Source organism: Struthio camelus, chromosome 14 (assembly GCF_040807025.1).
Source record: "Struthio camelus isolate bStrCam1 chromosome 14, bStrCam1.hap1, whole genome shotgun sequence".
NCBI lineage: Eukaryota > Metazoa > Chordata > Aves > Struthioniformes > Struthionidae > Struthio > Struthio camelus.
The window spans coordinates 15120271-15141674 of NC_090955.1; the positions used below are offsets into that span (position 1 = coordinate 15120271).

General features: G+C 44.6%; 1 protein-coding gene across 7 annotated transcripts in view; it reads right to left on the reverse strand.

Annotated features, from left to right (window-relative positions):
* The window catches only part of FLNB (filamin B), an 81926-nt gene that overhangs the window by 26318 nt on the left and 34204 nt on the right, over positions 1–21404 (reverse strand). For 4 of the 7 annotated variants that reach the window (XM_068907309.1, XM_068907308.1, XM_068907304.1 and 1 more), the window contains exons 7-26: positions 20579–20741; positions 18919–19116; positions 17027–17164; positions 15609–15735; positions 14913–15049; positions 14329–14522; positions 13861–13974; positions 13173–13316; positions 12673–12796; positions 12261–12421; positions 11571–11661; positions 11151–11320; positions 8384–8501; positions 7384–7646; positions 6141–6738; positions 5738–5911; positions 5201–5363; positions 4651–4811; positions 2424–2591; positions 817–891 (exon numbers count right to left, since the gene is read on the reverse strand). In XM_068907309.1, the coding sequence (XP_068763410.1) occupies positions 817–891; positions 2424–2591; positions 4651–4811; positions 5201–5363; positions 5738–5911; positions 6141–6738; positions 7384–7646; positions 8384–8501; positions 11151–11320; positions 11571–11661; positions 12261–12421; positions 12673–12796; positions 13173–13316; positions 13861–13974; positions 14329–14522; positions 14913–15049; positions 15609–15735; positions 17027–17164; positions 18919–19116; positions 20579–20741 (3481 nt within the window). The remainder of the gene's footprint in view (positions 1–816; positions 892–2423; positions 2592–4650; positions 4812–5200; positions 5364–5737; positions 5912–6140; positions 6739–7383; positions 7647–8383; positions 8502–11150; positions 11321–11570; positions 11662–12260; positions 12422–12672; positions 12797–13172; positions 13317–13860; positions 13975–14328; positions 14523–14912; positions 15050–15608; positions 15736–17026; positions 17165–18918; positions 19117–20578; positions 20742–21404) is intronic. The other 3 variants (XM_068907305.1, XM_068907307.1, XM_068907303.1) reach the window with 1 other exon arrangement.

Genomic DNA, 21404 nt, shown 5'->3' on the forward strand with positions numbered 1-21404 from the left:
ACTGCGCTCTTAAAACTCAGTTCCTCATCAGTCATTTGCTGCACAAAGCCTCAAGATGCTCGGCTGATTTAGAGTTTGCAACAAGCTAAATTTCCTTTTTTTTTTTTTCCTCTCAATGAAAGCAATGCGCATGTATCAGTAATCAGTTTCCATTATTTCATATTCAAGAGCCATTGACTTAAGATAGACCTGTTATCCACAGCTCACAGGCTTTCAGGCTTCTTGCTGTAAACAAAAGCTAGCATGACGCTAGTGGAGAAAATTCTGCCTTTCAAGACAGACCAGCTTAAGAGCAATTGCTCAAAGTACATAGAAGATCTTTCCAGAAAGAAAACGAGTAAAGGTTGTAATTGCCCGAACTGTCATTTACAAGATTATACACTGCTACTAGGATTCACTGCACAGAATCGAGCCCTCAAGCCAGTTAGTACGTAGCATTCACTGATCTGTTCTCCTTTCACAATCAAATATTTGGAAAGACAGGCTCACTGCCTACAGGGGAGAACTCTGCAAGCTGCCAAAGTCCCAAGAAAGCAAGACCAATGATTTCAATTTGCATTAAGCTAAATCTACAGCAGATTATGTGACATATCAGGTCAGTTCAATGCACAAAGCAGGCTACAATAACGAGTTGGCTCTAGGACCCAAGCTGGATTAGCAGCAAAGCAAGTGCAAAAGAAACGGGGAGCTGCCACACAAAGCCTAAAAGCAATGGAGTTTGTTCCCACTCCAGATGATTCTTGCTGTTGCCACTTGGATTTTTGAAAGCCAAGATTACCAGTAGTTAGTGAGGGTTCAAACCTGTCTCAGAGTCACCTTTTGGATCACCTTTAAAGAAATCCGAAATCGCTTTCAATGGAGAGCGCCATGCCTGGGAATCCGTCTCATCCACTAAAATTAAAGAACTGTTACCTAAAGGGCACTTGTGTCAATATGAACCGATTCTTGACTGCTGAATCGGCTCTTACCTCCTAACTAGGGGCAGCTTACAGCCAAAATATACTCACTGCCAAGACGCTGTCATTGAAACACAACTTCTTTCATTAAAGAAAACACCCTTAATATCAATCACTGGAGAGCCCTGTTGCTCTCTGGAGTGCCACTGAGGCATTCCACAGCATGTTTAAGACACTCACGTAACCCAATGACACAGGTTTCTCAAGTCACTACTTAGGGCTAAGTTGTTAGAAGCCCTTCTACTTCTCTACAGAGACAAGATCGGAGGAAGCCTCCCCAGCTGTTGCAGACTGGGGCACAGACTTCATCTCCCCTGTAAAGGGCATACACATCTACTGTTAGCCCCCAATAACTCCCTCACACATACCAGGACAGACAACTAACAGTCCCAACGTGCCATTTCAGCGCACACAGCATCCTCAGAAAGCCACCATGCAGAGATGGAGTTAAACAATTCAGTGTGGGGTAGCAATCTGCATACAAACCCTTGCTAAACTATTCCAAGCAGGACTTAAGAGTTGTCTACCAGCTCTGCCTCAAGGCTCATGGAGGAACACTCCTATTTCACTGTTTTTATCGTTTTGGGGGTTTCTTTGGTGGTGGTGGGGGGGTTGTTCCATGGAAGAGTAAGACTGTAGGAATGTGAAGTAGCAAAAAAGATATCTCCCAACTGAAAAAAGCAAACACTATTTCTAAGTTGTGCTAGAGCTCACTGTCCCTCCCTCCCTCCAGGAGGCTGAACAGTTTGCATGATCTATAACGAAAGTGATCGATGGATATCGGAGCCATAAACTCTTCCAGCACATAGCTGGCTAGCCTGGCCTTGCACTCTACGTCCCACACAGGGACGTGGGGCTGGGCTACCAGCCACCAAGGCAAGCCCCTGCGGCCAGAGCCACCAGGAGTTCGTAGCGCATGCTCAACCAGCACCCCTGCTAGCTCAGCTCTGCTATGCATCTGGAGAGCAAGTGGCTCCTGCGCCGTTGGCGGTGTGCTTCAGGTGGGATGCTGGGCTGAGCCAGTCCCCGCTCGTGTGCGCGTACTGGCGCAAGGTGTTGCTATTCCCAGTGTTGAACCAAGTTTCATGCAATATAGGGACTCAAGCTGGGCCTTCGAAAGGACCAAAGCAGCACTTCTCATTGCTGAAAGGCAGCAGTGAGACTCAGTATTTACTCCTCTAGGCCTAAATCTAAGCTGTGACTGTTCACCAGTGATGCTTACTCACATCTCTTCTCTCTATAGATTAAGATAAAGCCATCCAGAGATATTGCCCAAAGCAGCAGTACCCAGAACACAGTTCCCCTCCATTTAGAGCACAACATACGGGTCAGCTCTTGAGGCGTACACCCCAAACAAACAGGAACCAAGGGAAATGCAAATTCAAGTGGTTATCACCACCTCTACAAGCAGGACCACAACCACGCTACCCACCCAAATACAGAGGCACGCGAGAACTCAGTTCTTACCTCTGGGTCCTGCTACCACCACCTCGAGGGGTGCTATTCCTGCCTTGCTGGTGTCTACAGTAAAGGACTGTGGGATTTTGGCTCGAACAGCTGTTCCCAGACCAGGTCCGGAAATCTTCACCTTGCTAGGATCCACAACATCCTTCACAGGTACCTTGAAAGGACTGCCTGGAAGTTAACACAGCAAGTCTTAAGCAACTGTTAACAGTTACAGTAAAGTGCCCATAGGCAGGCAAATGGCTGGCTTCTAGATTACTTAAGCTGCCTAATCCACTGGTCCCTCCTAACACTTTCCATGCATCTGCAACTCAGAAGAGCCAGTATAACACAGAGATGAACATCATTACGTTTTAAAAGCTAGGGACAGAACTGGCACACCAGCTGACAGCACGTTTTAAATATAAGTATATTTGTAAGTAGTTTTGGAAATGCAGTTATTCTGGATAAATCTGCTACTGCCATGCTAGAGTCATGTTGCTGGAAAGCAGATCGAAACAGGTAGAGGAACGACTACAGTCAAGATCTGAAGCTTATCCATTCCCAAAGAGGAAGACCCTCTAACGCTACCACACAGCTAGTACTACCTACTAGCTCAAAAGGGCAAGGCACCACGTCCTTGTGCTTTTACAATACCATTTTTCCAAGATCTCAGCACTTAGGAGATTATAACCAATGTTCTTTTTCCCATTCTTCCCTGGGCCATTTTTTTACTATCCCTCAACTTCAGGTAGGAATGAAAACCCCACAGTCTCCATACTATTTCTCTGCTTCTGCAAAAACCAAAAGTGTAATGATGGTGCTTCTAGATTTTCACTGTCTACTCAGATTGTCTTCTTCCCCACCTAGATTTCAGGTTGACTGACAGGTCACTTAAAAGCCTATTCATTCAGATCAACCTGCAGTTTCTTCAGAGCTCAAGTTTTGTGGGACTAGGCGATGTCAACATTTCAGGCACTTCTGTGGTACTTGAACAACACAGGTTAGGATCGAAGGTGGTGCTAACTCACCACTACCTAGAAGACACCAGGATGAGTGCCACACTCTGCTGAACCCAAAGTGTCATGAAGTTTTACTCTTCACATAGCAATCTGCTTCTGCTCTGATCACAGAGTAGAGGTTCAGTTGTGAACCATTTGCTTCTCACACTTGAGAAGAGGGAAAAAAAATTGCAAACAAGGAGTCATGCAAGCATTCAGTTCCTTGGCATTTTACTGAGTACAGGGGTAAAACAGGACCACTGGAAAAGAACCAGCTAACTCTGAACATAAAGGAAAGAATACCTAGATATGCTGTATGACAGCATGTAAGCGCTCAAATATTACAGCAAAATGTGTCTGGCATTTACAAGCTTTTAATTCTTGGTTTCAAGCAAGACATACGCCTTTTACTTCTAAACTGTTGGCTGTCAGATGTGACTAGAACACTGCTCAAACTTACTTCACTTCAGCTTAATATGCAATGCAAATGCATATCAGATAAACGCTTCTTTTTGGAAACAGTCACTACTCTTTCTGCAGTGACCAAAACTTTCAGGGTTTAATATAATCCCTATGACAAGCTCAACCGTTAGATCGCTGTATCACAGGATCTTGAAGGCATCCACAGAGCAAAGGGCTATTTTCTTACCCTAACATACTATGCATCACTTAGTTCTAGCTCCCTCCCACCTCCCACAAACACATAGGCTCTATATCTTTTTTTGTAGAGGCTAGCTTCCCTTTCCCCTATCCCACCGGTTTGTACACGCTCTTTCGTGGCATTCAACCAGGTGTAACAGTGTAGACTAGGCTCCACGTCCCCACAGAAGCCGTTTCAGAAACGAGAGTAGACTTCGGCACTTCCTCAAAACTGCCGCACTACAGAGTGCTTTATACTTCCCTGCTAGCTCTCAACGACAGGTATGAGTAACAAACATTACCAGTGTTTCAGCCTGAATTCCCATGAAAAGCAGAACTTCAAAATCTCAATATCCCCCCAGCAGGAGTGAAATGCAATGGAGCAAGCATCTCAGTAAGAAACCTGAAAGAGCGCCTGCAGGCTTTCAGGAAGAACAGCTACAGAAGACAGAGCTATCCTGTTTAAAGGCTTGCAGAAGTTACACCACTATACCTCTGCCAGGCTTATTCTGAAGACCTGCTGCTCGACTACTAAATACTAACTTCCAGGAGGCACCCAGTCCTCAGCTCAGCCTCCCCCTTTTCAAAAGCCGCCGAGCAATAGCTCTTACCAGGAATATGCTCCCCCCCATATGTGATATTGACATCATAGTCTCCTGGAACGTAAGGAACATATTCAGCGCTGCAGCTGCCATCTTTGTTATCTTTACAGCTAATTTTAGATTCTGAAGGTCCCTCAACAGTTATTCCAAGTCCACCAATTCCTGCCCCTCTGCAAAAGAGAAATGCACATCGTTAGAATTACCCGTTCCTAACAATTGCTTCAGAGTTCTCACAGTCTGGTTGCATTTTAACCCTTAACGGAAACGCAGTAACCCGACTTCTGATGTCTGTTGGCCTTTGGTGTGCTCTGGGATGCAAAGCAGTTCAGTATAATCTCAATCTTATTTTCCCAGAATGTTATCCTCAACCATAAACAGCTTGTAATCTCTGAAGAGCAAGGAGCGCTCAGTACCCAATAAAGTAGCATACACTGCAATTAAGAGGACACAGCTTGGCTTTTTAATAAACACTTGTCCTGGATTTAATGGCCTGTGTTGCATTGCCTGCTACACCTCTCCCTCCTCAGATATTCCTCAAAGATCAAGTAGGCCTAGTTACCTGGTGACAACTGAAAATGCATTTGGCTGATTGGTGAAAGCTTCTTTGAGTCCAGGTCCTTGTGCCCTTACACGTGACGGATGGCAGCCCTCGGTCACATTTACTCTAAAAGGGCTGTTTGGCACAGGTACATCATCATATGTTACGCTGACTGTGTGTGCACCTGTCAGGGGAGGAAGAAGAGATGTAATTAATTCCCCGAATATTCCGATCACTTACATCATTTCTACAAGATTCTACAGACTTAGATGCCAGTAGATGAGTAAGACCTTTCTCCTGCCTTTCAGGAGGCTTTGTCACAGTCTCATAACTGAGATGCCATTTATGTACTGCTCTTCTGAAGCTATGTTACCAGAAAAAGTTGTTGCTTGAAGTTAAAATAGAGCTGCTTCCTGCAGAACTAGCTCCTCCGCTGGCACAAATCTTGAGATGCCAGCAAGTCACTGGCAGATGTTAGGGGTTTGCCAAATGAAAGCAAAGCATCAGAAGAATTACTTTTTCTTGGTTTTCCCCTCAAGTAAAAAACCCAGAGGTTACCCTTTTCAAACGGCGTGTACTCCACTGCATACGTTCCATCAGCATTGTCTCTGATGTGGCAGTCTGCCGGAGAGCCAGACGGGCTCATGATCTGCGTTCTGATGTGGTCACCGCCAGCCTTCGTCAGGGGTCGAGCATCTACAGTGAAGTCAGTTGTAGCTTCTCGGAAAACATCTGCAGAATACATTTTGAAGAGTCACTTCAAGAACCACATCTATTTCAGAAGACAAAACATTTTGTGAACCAGTTCGACAAACAACTCATTTGAAAACACAAAAAAACATCTCAGAGGGTCACCATGGTAACACGCAAAGCTGTTACAGCTTTATTGCTCAGAATATTCTACAGAATAAAGAGCTTTAAGTTCTACAAATTTAGAGAACCAGACCTGGGTTGTTCTCACCTTTCCCTTCTACTCCTGGCCCAAACACTTTAACTCTGCTTGTGTCCACAGCTGGCTCCACTTTGACGCGGGCAGGGAACTTAGGTACTTGCTCTCCTCCGTATCTCATCTTGATTGTGTACATTCCAGCCGAGAGCGGCACGTACGTAACGGTATACGTCCCATCTTTGTGATCCTCAATCTGGACTTCAGCTTTCGAACCAGAATCTGACGCCATATCCACCCGCAGGTCTCCAGGACCAGCCTCCGTACAGTCAACATTCAGCAGGCCTGCCTCTCCTACTTTGCCATGCTCAAGACCTGGGCCCGTAGCAATTACTTTAGACGCGTCAAATGGCATTTCAATGTCTGCTTTAAAAGGCGAACCAGGAATGTGAACCTCTTCAAAGAGAATGTTTACAAAATACTCTCCCGGCTTTGTAGGCAGATAGGAGACTGAGCAGGTTCCATCACCGTTGTCCGAACATTCAATTTTAGCTTCACATGGCCCTTCTACTGTCAAACCCAAGCCTCCAGTTCCTGCTCCTTTGGTATCTATTGTGAATTCTGCTGGTTTTCCAACAAGACCCCGTCGAAGACCTGGCCCATGAGCTTTTACCTAGAAGAGGATATGTAGTTGAGCTAAACTTAAAGGTCTCATTTTTTTCATGCTATTGCCAGCACAGTCCTTCTGGTTAGACTGGTTTATACATGGGACTTAATTAGGAAGCTCTTAAAAATACACAGAAAGCAAAGTCTCTTCCCCCACTCCCTCCAATTTTCACTGTGAAATTGGTATCTCTTTTCATCAAAGAAGTTTCTAGGCAAGGATATTCATACTTTCAGCACAGCTGGTTTTATGCAGCCACAGAAAGTAAGACATAAAAATGTTAAACAGAGGATGGTTGCACACAAGTTTTTCTTGAAATGTATTCCTTTAGAAAGAACTATCTTAACCAGTACAGTTGAGATACGCCTGAGGCCAACTTTATCAAATTAGAAGCAATACACAAGTATTGCTTGGGTCATACTGTCACACTGTACAGGCTGCTTGCAGTGTGCTTCATTAGTTCAAATTTTGTCCAAATACAGCGCTTTAAGAATGACTTCCATGAGTCATGGAGCCTGCAAAAGGAACAACTCAGTTCTGAGTAACAATGTTCCTGGGTCTGGCTCGGCCAAAAACAAGCCAAGTCTCATGCTAGAGCACGCAATTCAATTTCCAGTTATTAGTCGCTCTTACAGCCATAAACCACTCACTCACCTTGGAGGGATCTGGAGGTAGAGTGGCCTCCACAGTATATGGGCTTCCTGGGACTGGACTGCCATCGTAACTCACGTCCACCATGTACAGCCCTTCTTCCCTCGGGATGTATTTTGCAGTACTGCACTCCTTACCTAGGACTGGTTCCACCAAACACGGCACAACTTTCCTCATAGGGCTGGAAATATTAACATCCAGTTTACCTTGCCCTCCAGCTCCTTTGGTGTCAATTACAAATTCTTGATCCTTCCCTACCTCCACTCCTGAAAAAGCAGGAATCCATATTACTATGTTAAGTATTCAATGTTTGATGATGCTCCAAGAAATCTCTCATGCATATATCTCTGAGGAAAGATGCACCAGCAGAGCCCTGCTCAGTTTGCATCTTTCTACATAAAAAAGGGGGGGAAAAAAAAAAAACTTCACACCACATCCACATACAAGTTGCCAAGTGCCTTGTTTAACTGGAAACTATAAAGCTACAGTGCTAAACAAGCCTATAAGACATAGCTTGATGGTATCAGAGACACTTGTTTCAGGAATGCAGCAGGATTTTCCAGCTCTAAGTTTTTCTGCTTTCCAAAAGTGAAGAGACTACGAGTGAAATTCCATGGTGCAGTGACCTAGCCGCTAGGAAACTAGATTTTATCAGCAGGTGCCTGGTGTGGTAAAGAACCCAGCTCCATTCACCACAAGGCACTAAATGCCAACACATGCTATGTCCACATTGCTATATAATCTTTAAAAAAATAAAAAAAAGATTGAATTGAGATTCAGCCCTCAAAAGGAATAGCTAGGTCAGAGCAGTAATGTTACAAAGTTGCACAGACCTGGTTTGTTGCCAATTGTATAAGTTTAAAAAAAAGGGGGGGGGGGGGAGGAAGAAAAACACTAAGCTTCTTTTGCCCACTTATATTCCAGCAGAACGTGTCAGCTACAGTATAGATTTAGAAGAGACTTTAGAGGTAGGCTGTGTGTCTTACAGACCATATGTACTTACTGTTCTCGAGTCCATTAACTTTAACTTTGCTTAGGTCTAGCGGAGCAGCAACTCCCACAGTAAAAGGGCTTTTAGGGATAGGATCACCACCATAAGTCACCAAAACCTTCATAGGACCCTAGTTAGGGAATTTACACGTTAGCTTAGTTCTTCACTTCACACAGATGCATTAATATTCAAGCACTACATAATCATTTCACTTAATCCATTTTAGCTGACCACAGCCAAACTTAGTCTATGGACTCTCGAGCTCTTGTCCCACTGCAGCCCTTCAAAGCATTAAATGGTTTTTATTTAATGCAGGAAGAGAGAAAAAGACAGTTCTTTCCAACATTTAATTAGACCGTATTCAACTGCCTGGCAAAAATTCAGACTCATGTTAGTTCCCACCCTCCCAGAGCCCAGGCCTGACAGCTGAATGAACGGCCCACTGCTGAAGACCAGCTATCCCATTCCATCGCATGGAGAGGCCATGCCAAATCCAAGCCTGCAAAGAGGCCGCATTATTATAGCGTTTGAAATACCAAGGTTTTAAGCTGTACAAGTCAGAAAGATTAATGCTCTTGTGTATTTTGGCTGGAATACCACACAGCCATGGCAAGTTCCAGCCCAAGATGTGTGCTCCTTTTATTCCCTGCTACCACAGTCCATATTTTAGCTATATTCACTGTTTGCTTACTTTTCTTTCTTGGCTGGTTCAGCTCCCAAGTGAAATAATCATGAATGTTTCACACAAGCTAGTGAATAGCTTCCACGATTATTCTTACTTGTTTTCAGAAAACATACACATGGGTAGCTGTAGCAACACCACAAGTGAAATAGATAAGGCTGAGTAAACAGTGTTAAACCAAGGTTCTTCGACTGCTGACGCCGTCCCTCAGGAATTTAACTACCTATTAGTTCCTCCCACTCCTTCTGAAGAGTCCAGAGTCTCATCTGTTCTGCACTTAGGTAAGCCACTGCTCATGAACTCTAGAAAAACAGGGATCAGGAATGATCTACATGCTCCATCACCTAGAGGAAAAACAAGGCTGTTCTGGTTACCGTGCAGTCTAGTGCCACCTCCTCCTTTTACACTATTCTACCACCACCGCTACTTGCAAGCATCTCTTGCAAGTCTACAGCTTCTTCACGACCCAAGGTATTTTGGCAGATGCAGGATAACACCACACACATACAGCCATGCACACATACCCCAGAGCCAGGGAACGTGGGTTACTTTACTGCTCAAGAGCTATCGACTAAGCAGCTCCCCACTGTCCTGCAGAACAGGCACGAGATCTGTTTCTACAGCATCTCAATGCTACAGTCTAGCTCTGCATGCTAGCAGTCAAACCTCTGCTCGTATATACCCAGGAAAGATCTTGAAAGACAGCCAGGTCTGTCTATGGCTTAATAAAATCCAAACCCACTCACTAACGAAACTATTTCCCCCACAGAGGCGACGAGTGATGACAGCAAGAAGAAAATCTCTGGCTCTGGCAATGGGATGCAGTAACCCTAAGGACAACCTGTGCAGAGACTACCTCGTGACCTAGGTGAGAAAAAAAAGATGGGCACATGCCACTTTACATCAAGTCTCAAAGGAAAAAAGAGTTTTCTAGAGGACTACAACTCTGGCCTGGTTGCTCTCACCACTGCTGTTCACATGAAGCCTGCACAAATCTGATACTACTACACACATGGACTTCAGTTGACTTTGCTCCCTTTTGCACACTAACCCTGACTGAACAAGCAAAAGCTTCTCCAAAGAGGCACCCCAGCCACACTCTCAGATCATGAAACTGCTTTATCCAAAAGTAAGTGCTAGCTCAGTGGCGTATCCAAGAATGCTGTTCCAACGCTATCAGATAAATAACGCTGCACTCTTCCATATCACTTTTTTTTTTTTTTTAAAACTAGCTGTACTCAAGGAAGTCAGTGCAGGTGACAGAGCAGCTCACGCATTTGTTTAGCGGAACAAGAACAGAAACACACTGTGATCCCAGCACTTCTGCCTCCTTGTCTTCAGAAATACATTTGATTCATGCATTCTGGAGTTTAACACCCCTTTACAAACACGTAACCACACCAAAAGGAAAAATACTTCAATACTCCTAGTTACTAGCAGCTTCCACTTATAGCTCTTTATTGGTGTTGCTGAGAAGCATCTGTCTGTGAACCAAAATGAGTTGGACTGAATTTTTTCCCCACCCGAGGGCAAATCTCAAATATAGACATATACTTTGATGCATTTAATCTGCAGCCTGGCTTTCCTCCTCAGCACTAGCTAGTTAGTTTTTCCACTCTGGAGTTATTTCACCATCACTTGAACGGTGTGCTTTTTGTCCATGTTGCAGTTCACATGGGAGCTCGTTTGACTAACGACAGTTTGCCAAAAGCCAGCACACCACCACCCTGTGCAGGACGGCAGCTGCCGCCCAGACTATCCTGTGTGGTAGCTGGCCCTGCTTCAGGTCCCAGGACGGTTGGCCACCTTTCCCCTTCAACTGATAAGGCAGCTAATAGATATCACCAGTGCAGAATGACAACATGCGTGTGTTACTGCTTTAATACCTCACTTGTTCTCAGAAAAATACAGTAAAGTTACAAGCTACCAGTAAATTAACCAGATGATTGGTTTCCAATCTGAATCGTTCTGCAGCTCTGCGTTAGGGTTTCTGGGGAACAGGACCAGTTCCTCTGCACGCAGATACCAGGGAGGGAGGTCAGAGTTACAGCAACATGGGCCATTCCCTCTGGATTTCTCCAGGAGAATCAGACCTACCTGCTGTACTGGAGTGTATCTAACAGTGTGGGAATAGTCATAGTTGTCAATGATGTCCAGGTCTGTCACTGCCTCTCCTGGCACAGGGCTGCTGAACTGTACATCCAAGGGCGCTTTTCCAGCTCCCTTAGTGAACACAGTGAAGTGTGTTGGCTTGCCATTTTCCACGCCTGGAGAAAAATGTTAATTCTAATTTATGCAGAGCTCATGCACAGAAACCCCTCCCAAGAAACATCTGGTACCTATAAAACCTGGTCAAGCTAATTCCCAAGAGAACAGAGCCCTTTTCAACTGCTGCCATCCCACCCAGCTGTACCATGAGTGCTGCAAAATCCCAGCGACGTTCAGCAACGCAACAGCCACCACAAGACAGCCCCTCACGGTCCAGCACTAGGCACGCCATCGCAACCTCCCACTCACCTGTTTTGCTCAGCCCAGGTCCTTCAGCTTTCACTTTGCTTGCATCATGCGAGGGGTCCACTTTAACTCTGAAAGGGCTGGCAGGAATTTCCTGAAACAGAAATGCAGTTCTAAACATAACCTGGTCACTTTCCTCTAGCCTAAACTAGATAGACACTCACTTTAAGATGCTTCTGCTTTAATTCTTAACTGCAGCACCATTTGAGTAGAATTTCACCTTGCTTAAACGCTCCACTCTGCCTTACTGAATAGTAACATTCAAAGCCTTGAAAAAAGTTAACAGCTGGACTATTTCGCAGGGGTCTCTCCCCCTCTTTTAAAAGGCATCTTGGGACATCTTGTTGCCATTCCCATATCCCTTGGAGAGTTACTTAGGTCTTCCACACTTCAGAAAGCGGCTTTACTTCACCTCTAGTCACAGTAGATAGGCCATCACCAACACCACATACTCATTATGGCAGCCCAACACATTAAGTGCTTGAATTTCAGAGCCTCCAGCCAATCCCTCTCATTTTTTGAGCCTTCAAGTGCTATGAAAGAGTCCCTAGTGACTAGACAAGGTGCACTTGAGCCGATACGGAAGGAGCCACCTTGAAACAGCAACAGCCAGCTATTCAGTGGCAGGTGCTCGGAGATCAAGGAACTGAGAAACTGAATCTAGAAACAGACCGTAAAATAAAGATTACACACCTCTCCTGCAAAAAGCACTTTAATAGTGTAGCGCCCAGCAGCTGGTGGTGCATACTTCACTGTGAACGTATCATTAGCATTGTGGATGATGTCAAAGTCTATGTCTTCTTCCTCATCACTGAGGACACGAGCATCACACTTAATTCCAACACTGACATCACCTAGGAAAAGCAAATGGAAGTTTTTCTGCTGAACGGTACAGATGCTGCAAGACAATTAGCTATCACGTTTTGATTTCCAGTCACCATGATAATCAGGGTAACAGATCACATCACAATTCAATTTTTCATGTTCTGCTTCCCAAGTATTTTCAACAGAAAGAGGAAGACCAGCATCAGCAAATAGTATATAACTCCTCCCACGCAAGAACTAGGGTTCTGATACTACAGCAACAAAGCAAGTCTGCTTTTACCTTCTCCTGCATCTGTGCAGTCAACAGTGAAGTGAGTTGGCTCGTTGGCTTTCAGGCCAGTTCTCTCCACGCCAGGTCCAACCACTTTCACTTTCTGAGGATGACTACCTTGACCTATAAGGACCTACATGGATTCACAAGAGTCAGAATTATATATTTGAGTAATATGATAGATCACAGTCAAGTCCGCGTATTATTTGGACAGAGGCTACACTTATGTTTTCTACAGGAAAAAATAATTAAGGTAAGAATGAACTGCCATGGCTTCCCTAGGCTTCAGCTGTACTGACACGAGACCCCTGACAGGCGAGCTTGTAGAAGCAGAAAGTCACTTTTCAAGCGGTTAGATTCTTAAAAAAGGACAACAAAAGGGACACATTTCCTTGAAGTTTACTGAAGAGTTTTATCGCCCTAGTTGTACTGACAACTAGTTTGAGCCTTAGATGTTCTGAACATCATACTTGGAGAGAAGAACTAGTATCATCTGTCTCTGTACTTACCCTAAACGGGCTATTGGGCACATTGGCTCCTCCCCAGACAACAGAAATTGTGTGTTTGATTGGTTTAACTGGCACATAGGAACAGGCAAACACCCCATCAGGCCTGCTCTTTATCTGGATATCAATAGGGTTTCCTTCTCCATCCTAAAAAGTAGTAAACACAAGCAGAAGGTACAGGTAGTTTTAAAGTGTCTGCATAATTTGAACAGCCAAAGACTGTTTCCAAAAAAAAAAAAAAATTTTTTTTTAAACTGCAACTCAGAAATACTGAGGAAACATGCAAATTGAACTCCTGTAAGTCTTCCCCATCTAAACCACTCACTTCTAACACCATCCCACAGCACAGATGGGGTAGCTTTTAGGAACAGATTAGCCTGAGATTCACAGGCTCAGAGAGACTTCGAGTGTTTCCAAGTGACAAATCCAGGAAATTACAGCTTGCCTTACTGAAGGGGCTCCAAGTAAGGAAGTAACACCATGCATTTCATACTCAAGGGAGAAGTCACCTTGTCTTGAGTTAAGTTCACTACCCGACTACATGATACAGATCAAAGAGCAAGACTGCAACAGAATTACACATGCCCAGAATTAAGTGATGTGTAATTGAGTAGAAATACTTAAGGCATTTTTCTCAATGGTACTAAAATCCTTTTGTTGGAGTTTCACATGGCTGCCCTTGGCTTTTTACCTGTGCATACATCTTCAGAGGAGCTTTCCCAGCTTCCTTGGTTTCAACTGTGAACTCAGCAAGATTGTTCACTATACAGCCACTCCTCTCCAAACCTGGTCCATAAGCCTTCACCTAAAAGAAACCCCAAGAATCTTAGCTTGCAATTTGGAACGGAAAGTAAAACTAAGTGATTTATTTCTAAAGCAAGACCCTCCCTTCCCACAAAACTCACGAAACACAGGATACATGTAGAGGCTAGCGTGAAAGTTGAGAATTTTGACTAATTCAGCAGGTTTCTACTATATTAATGGAAACCACAGCAATGTTATTAGAAAAAGCTGAGTAATAGCTGGCTGAAGCATCTCAAATTCAGAGCTTTAAGTAGACAGCTTGAGAGTCAAGTGTGTTACCAATGGCTGTAAAAAACATCTCAATCACAGTTATATCAAAGATGTGTTACACCACAAGGGAGTTCTTATATGCCACCTTATCTGGGTTGAAGTCTCCTGAAGCTGGCCGGATGAAGGCCATGTAAGGGCTATCTTTTATGTCTTCATCATCACACATGATGTGAACAGCATATTCACCAGGCTCTTTGGGCCAATACTTCACATCGCATGAGCCGTCATTTTTGTCATCACATTCAATTTTAGCCTGAGAAGGACCTTCTATAGCAAAGCCTGAAAAAGGAACAGGTATTTACCAACTGCACATTAGGTTTGTGGTGGCTGCTAATCTAACGCCACTTCCCTGAAATGCCTTTTTTTCTTCTCTCTCAAAAAAAAAAAAAAAAGTAACCACACCCAAAGCTCTCCATATCCCTTCCTCAGCAATTCGGGGAATAATCAGTCATTCCATTCTGGACCCCACCCCACAAAAAGTGGGCTCCCCTCTCCTGGGCTTGCCTTCGATATAGACTTCTGCCCTGCTCACTCAGATACAAACTTGTGTTTAAATCAGAATGATGTAAGGACGTGTTTTTTATTCTAGGAAAGCTATTGTTTCTCATGAGTTTGTTGCTAGCACTGCAATACTTAAAGCGTTTCATGCAGCCTGAGTAAGTAACATACCAAGAGAGCCAACTTCTGTACCAATGGACTCCACCACGAAGTCAGCCGATTTACCCACAACCCCTTCATGAAGTCCAGGCCCCCAAGCTCGTACTTTCTGAGGACCCGCTTCATGACCCACTTGAACCTCAAAGGGGCTACAAGAGAAAAACAAGGCTTTGGATTAAAAATGAGGACAAATATCATATTCGTATTCTTCCCCAGACATTTTAATGAGGCTCTACATTGGATTTCTCAAATTAATAGATGCCGTTTTCTGGTGGCACAATGTCCAGCAGACTGACCTATTTCTAGCAGAGAGGTCATCTAAACTGCCACATGCTTGTATCTTTTGCAACACCCAGATCCTGAGTGTCACATATTTGGTTTGTGCCGCTTGCTGTAGCCCTCTACACTAACAGAGCAGATCCCTCCAAAAACTCACAGTGAAGTCTAAGCTGCACGAGCCACCAAGAGTTATTTTTTATATTTGTCATTTGGGTTTGAGAGAGACCGATGCAAAGTGCCCTTCAAAGCCCTCCAAGTACAAGCCACTGTGGCCCCAGAACAGGCTGCAGACGAACTGTCGCCGCAAACATTTGCGGCTGACTTGGTCTTCGCAGCAGTTCTGAGCGTCAGGATTGCTTTAACAGCCTGCCAATTACACAATTTATTGAAGGACACAAACACCCTCAAACAAAACTACTTCTAACTCACCTTTTGGGGATGTTGTGTCCACCCCATGTAATCGTAACCACATACTTCCCTGGGGTAGATGGATAATATTCAAATGCATATACACCATCCATAAAGCCTTTTTGTTTCACAAGCTCCTCCAAGCCCTCTGTTGAAAGATCGGTTCAGCATTAAACTTAACAGTTTCCATCCTGCCTTCAACTGCTCAGGAAAGTTCATGTTTTCTAGTACTTTTTTTTAAGCTTGTAAGAAAAAATTTCTTCCATTGGGGGAAAAAAAAAAAGTCTGCTTTGTAAGGGATGTTAGTTCTAGTTGCCCTCTAGGACAAAGACAGCAAACACTTCCAGAAGAAATACAGCAGAAGAAGTATTTTAAGTTACCAGGCTTAATAGTTTCCCTTGTGTTTTTTTTTTTTTTAGTCTGCAGTATGATGCATGTCATATGTTAAAACAAAAAAGCTTAACATTTGTCAGACTTTGCAACCACAAGCATGCAGGGAATGCCTACTTTTCGTTTTCTTCAAGATGAAGAATTTTTGGGAGAGAAGCTTAATATACTAAAATTTACACTGATACACGTGTGGCTTCCCCCCCCCCCCCCCCCGAGCCACAGCAAGCCACACAGAACAGCGTGTGTGTGGAGGAGGTGAAGGCAGCACAATGCACCTTTTAATACAACCCCAGCCCAGGGGGAGCGACCGACTCCGGAGCACAACACAAACACCGCAATTCCCTGAGAAAGGCCCGCAGGACAGCACAGCTAATGCTGCTGCTCCGCCCCAGGAGGTTATGGCACAGACCAACAGCCTCGGGCACCCACATCGCCTTCCTGCATGGTAGCCCCGCTGGAGGGCCACATCCAGAGCCTACGGAGGAGCGAGGCACCTGGGGCCAGATCCCAGCACAGGGAGGAGAAAGCCTCTGTTTCAGCCTATGGCTTCCATAGATCCTCTCCTTCCTCGCTCACGTATCCGAGCACCTACCACAGTCAGCCGTGTTACTTTACGGCCGTGGCATTTCTCGTCTACGGTATGAGAACAGGATTTCCATCTTGCCAGAGAACCTGGAACGTGACTTGCTCCACCAGATCGGATGAACATGGAACGTGAACTGATCGTGGCAGGCAGCCACTTGGATTTTCTCAGTTTTGGTAATTGCTGTACTTTAAAATGGAGAGGCCTAAGATTTACCATTAGGTATCTGACTAAGTTTTATACCATAGACAACTTAAACAAGGTGTAATCTTTCCCCATCTTGCAGATTAAGATCTGCACCCTTGGCACAAAGTACCAGAAACCCCTTCTGAAATTTTTTTTGTTGATGATACAAGTCTCAACCCCATCAGGCCAATATCTATTTACTGCTCTTCCTTCTTGCAGTCTAGGATTTTCCCCTTCTCCAGAACACATCCACAGGAGAAATTCATCCAGACACACTTACTTGGTCCTTTTATAGTCACACCGAGATCTCCGCTTCCTGCTGCTCTTGTGTCAACCTTGAAGTCTGCTGTTTCCCTAATCCGGACACCTTTGGGTTGCAGGCCTCTACCAGTGGCACGACAAGCATTTGGATTGCAGGCTGCAAGTGAATTTCAGCCATCAATACAGTCTTTGATACTCAAAATACACGTAGCCTAGCCAACTTGGAATAACCTCGAGTTAAATGTTGACTCAGGGCAACTACAGCTTAGCTTTCAGCATAAGCCTTTATGTTACAGTATTAAGCAAAACAGATAGTCTGTCTAGCCACGGTATATATCCCACAGCTTTTGGGCAGTAGCATTCAGCACAGCCAGGCAACGCTGAAGCCCTATAAGAGCTATTTTTAAAATTAAAGCCAACTCTGAAGCCACGCCATCTCCGTATTTGATGCCAGCTATCAGCATGAAACCTTTCTGTGGCTATCACGTTGCAGATATTTACTGTACTAGACACCATCTTCTTGATGCCTTTCACTTTTACCGGCAGGCTGCAGCATAGGGTGAAGTTTTCCTTTGCAAATAAGCCCTAGCGAACAACATTATTGTGCTGTCCCTTCAGAAGCACAAGACTTGAGTAAAAGCTGTTAGCCAAGCCAAGCTGTGAACGCATTTCTTTAAGAGATGTAAAGTCAGGACCCTCTGTTTGTTGCAGTCCACACCTACGGAAGGAAAGCCATCAAGTCCTTTACAGACTGAGGCACTGTGGCAACACCATATACTTTGGGCAGGTGCAGATAGTTGAGGTAGGGACAGTAAGTTACACATTGCTGAGCTAAAGCTTACACTTGCCACCTTTACTCTTCGAGTGCTTCTCCAGGCCTGCAGAGTTTCTGCATAAATAAGCTAACGTGCACTTATGAACAATTTTTGTTACACAGTCCCAGCTATCAGGTGGTCTTCAATTCCAGAGATCTGAAGGGTGTGAAGAGTCTTATAAAACACAATTTCCCAGTCATTTAAACCCCAACGTGCATTTTCCCAAAACATATGCCGTGCTTACTGCAGAAGCACAAGAGTCTGCCAAGCGGCTCATCGGCTTATAACTTCTTTCAATAGCCTACAAGTTTTGCCCTCGTCCCTGCGGCAGCCATTTCACTAAACGTCCTACACTGGACAGTATAAGCAAAGATTGCATGCCATCTGCTAGCTCTGAAAACTTAGCAGGAGCATACAGCAGCGAGCCTAACTCCGAGTGGGAAAGGTCCAAAGCGTCCTTACACAACTGAGTCAGGCAGTTTGTGGTTAAGCAGTTTCACCGACTGGGTCAGACACTGCTTCAGTTTGCTTGCAACTTTCTTCCAACCCCAACAGAAACAAAACCCTTTTGGCTTGGATAAGCTGCAGGCTGGAAGCTTACAAAGAGCAAACATGACACAGCATCCTGCACGCCTCTTACCAACTATGAAGCCATTAGCAGTGAAGTCCAAAATTCCACAAATGGAGGGTAGCTCAGGAGAGATGAGCAGAGATCTAAAAGCGTAGGAGCACGTAAGGATGGAATAGAAAGCAAGTTAGGTGTCAGTTAAGGAGGAAAACAGTAAATATAGTCATTTGAGGGACAAAGGTGGAAAACAGCAAGACACTGCGTAGCTGCATAAAACACTTTAAAAAAATACAAAGGGCAGCTTAACATTCAGAATTCTGGCAAGAAAGGAAACACTAGCAACGAAAGCCATATTACTGTTAGAGAGCACTGTCTGAACCAGTTGAATAGTCAGGTGACCCAATGAATCAGGTCTAAGATGCTGAAAGGTACAGAAAAACGTCCATGGCAAGGTTCAAGTATATTCTGTAATCACATTCAAGGTGAATAGCAGCCATCTATATTTAGATGCATTTTTAAAAAGCATACCCTCTCCAACAAGAATATTGCAAGGAGTTTTGGGAATTGCCTCCCCAGCAAAAGTCACTCTGACAATGTGAGGACCAGCTTGAACAGGTTTGTAGATACAACGGTAGACTTGGTTCCCTTTGTCTTCTATTGCAACTTCAGCAAGGTTTTTTCCTTGAGGATCCTCCACTTCCACAACCACATCACCCACACCAGCTCCTGAAAAGGAAACAAGAAGTTTCAGTGAGCCCTGGGACTCCTCAGAGCAATATACACTACACTCAGGATCACAGCCAGCCGTCTGCGCCAAGACAGTAATGCTCTGCTGTCACTGCTAGACACTGCCTCAAGTTTCAGCCTCTACTGACAGCAACCAGACATTCAGGTAGGATGGGGACGGCAGTGCCTTGTGGCATCTCCATGAAGCCAAACTGACAGGACTTTGCCACCCCATCCAGAGGGCTTCACAACAGTCTTACATTACTAGATACACATATGGTATAGTTACCCCATCGCTACCACCCGGGTAGCCTTACCACACCCTATTCCACAGTTTTACCAGGCCATTCATTTCTCTCAAGTTTTAAAGTGATTTAGAAAAACAATAACAACAACATTAAGCAGTTCCAAGTCAGAAATTTTTCACAGCGTACCGTCCCACATCAAGCCATGCCCCACTTTTTCTTCTCAGTATTATTCTAGTCTAATGGAGTTTGCTTCATTCACAGGAGTTAGATCAGCTCAGAAGATGAGCATGCTGGTCCTAATGCACGTCCTAAGGAGCATGCATTAGCATCCTTCTCTACCAGACAACACATATTCACTTTTGTTCAGACACCTGCTCCTCACACACCTTATTTACCTCATCATGCAAGAAAAACAGTTCTCCAGATGCTTTCAGAGGCCAGACATGTCTTTACATGATTCAGACTATTCCTTCTCTCAATTAGAGGCTGAATGTAATATTTCCCCTTGCTACAACCACATTTAATTTTATTTCCAAGCACCTTCAGGCAGAAGGCAATTTAAAATATGCTATTCAGCATATTTCAGTGTTTAAATACTTCAAGTAACTGCCCTAAGTAGTTTTACATTGTTCTAAATGGATTAGCATTTGTAGCATCTTATTGACTCATTCCTCCAGGCTACGGCATTGGCTTAAGAGCAGACAACAAGCCACAGGATGGAGATGCTCTAATGAAGAAGATAGCAGCCCTCTAATAATTACAAGAGAAGTTGAAACTGGTTTGTCATTGAAGTATGAACTCAAAGTACTACTGCAGCAGATCCTTTCAGTAAAGTTAAGTGTAGAACACATGAAGCATTTACAGTTTATTTAGAGCTCATCCTTCAGAGGCAGGCATTTCACATCTCTGTTTAAAATGAGTAGGGCGAGAAAACTAGCTAGGAACCTGCCTGGTGCCATCCAGCAAGGTCATGGCAAAGTTCTGGGTAACAGTTAGCATCTTCCCGTCTGTATTCAGCTCAGTACTTCAAATACTTCACACATAGCTGAAACCTGCAGAGCAGCCTGACTGCTCCTTCACCTCTCAACTTGATAGAGATGTAAGCCCTCTTCCACTTTTCAGCTGCAAACAGTATTTGTCTTTTGCTCCAAGGTTTAGGTTCTCCTCAAGTTTGAGGAAGCTGTAGGGCTTCAGCACTCATTTGTTCTGCTCACCTGCTGTGTAGAGGTCAAAGTAGGTAGGTTTGTTGGCAATGTTTCCTGTTGCTTCCAGTCCTGGTCCCTTTGCTGTTACTTTGCTTGCATCTCCCTGGGCTTTATCAACATTCACCTCGAATGGACTCTTTGAAATGTGCTGTCCAGCAAACAGGACTGAGACCTAAAGCCGTGTAAAGACAGCATCAACCTCGTATCACTGGAGCAGAGGCAGTGCTCAATCACCACTAGCTGCCTGGCAGATATCACTGCCATGCCACAAAGCACAGGGTTAAGCACCTGAATGGTTAGGGTAGAGATTTTAAGCCTCAGAGCAAGAGGGACCATGCATCAGATAATCTGTCCACACAGCCTAACTGCTTGCCGCTGTACTACTCATCACAAGGTCAGCCACACCAGCTAAGACAGTTAAACCTGGATGGGCCGATAAAAGGCAGATCATTAGCCAGCAATGAGGCAGCAACAAAGGCTGCATATATCTTGGCAGGCTGGCTGTGGGGACAGGCTCTGCCATTATAGGCAAGCGCTGAGTAATGGGATCATCATCATAAGCCTGGTTCTACAGGCCCCTGTGGACAGAACTGGGTGGGGAACCTTCTCTGCAAAACCCCTCAGGCAGAGAGTATCATCAGCAAGGAAATGGGGACAACCTACAGAACTAGTTCCAGGAGTTGCAGCAAGTGGCTCCACGTGAGAGAAGAGCCAGCCGTAGCACTGCCTGCAAGACCCCATCTCACCCAAACATCCACGCTCTTTCTCCCAAAACACATACCCCTCTCTCCTTTGAGAGGGGAACAGCCCATTAGTCCAGATGGAGAACTAACGC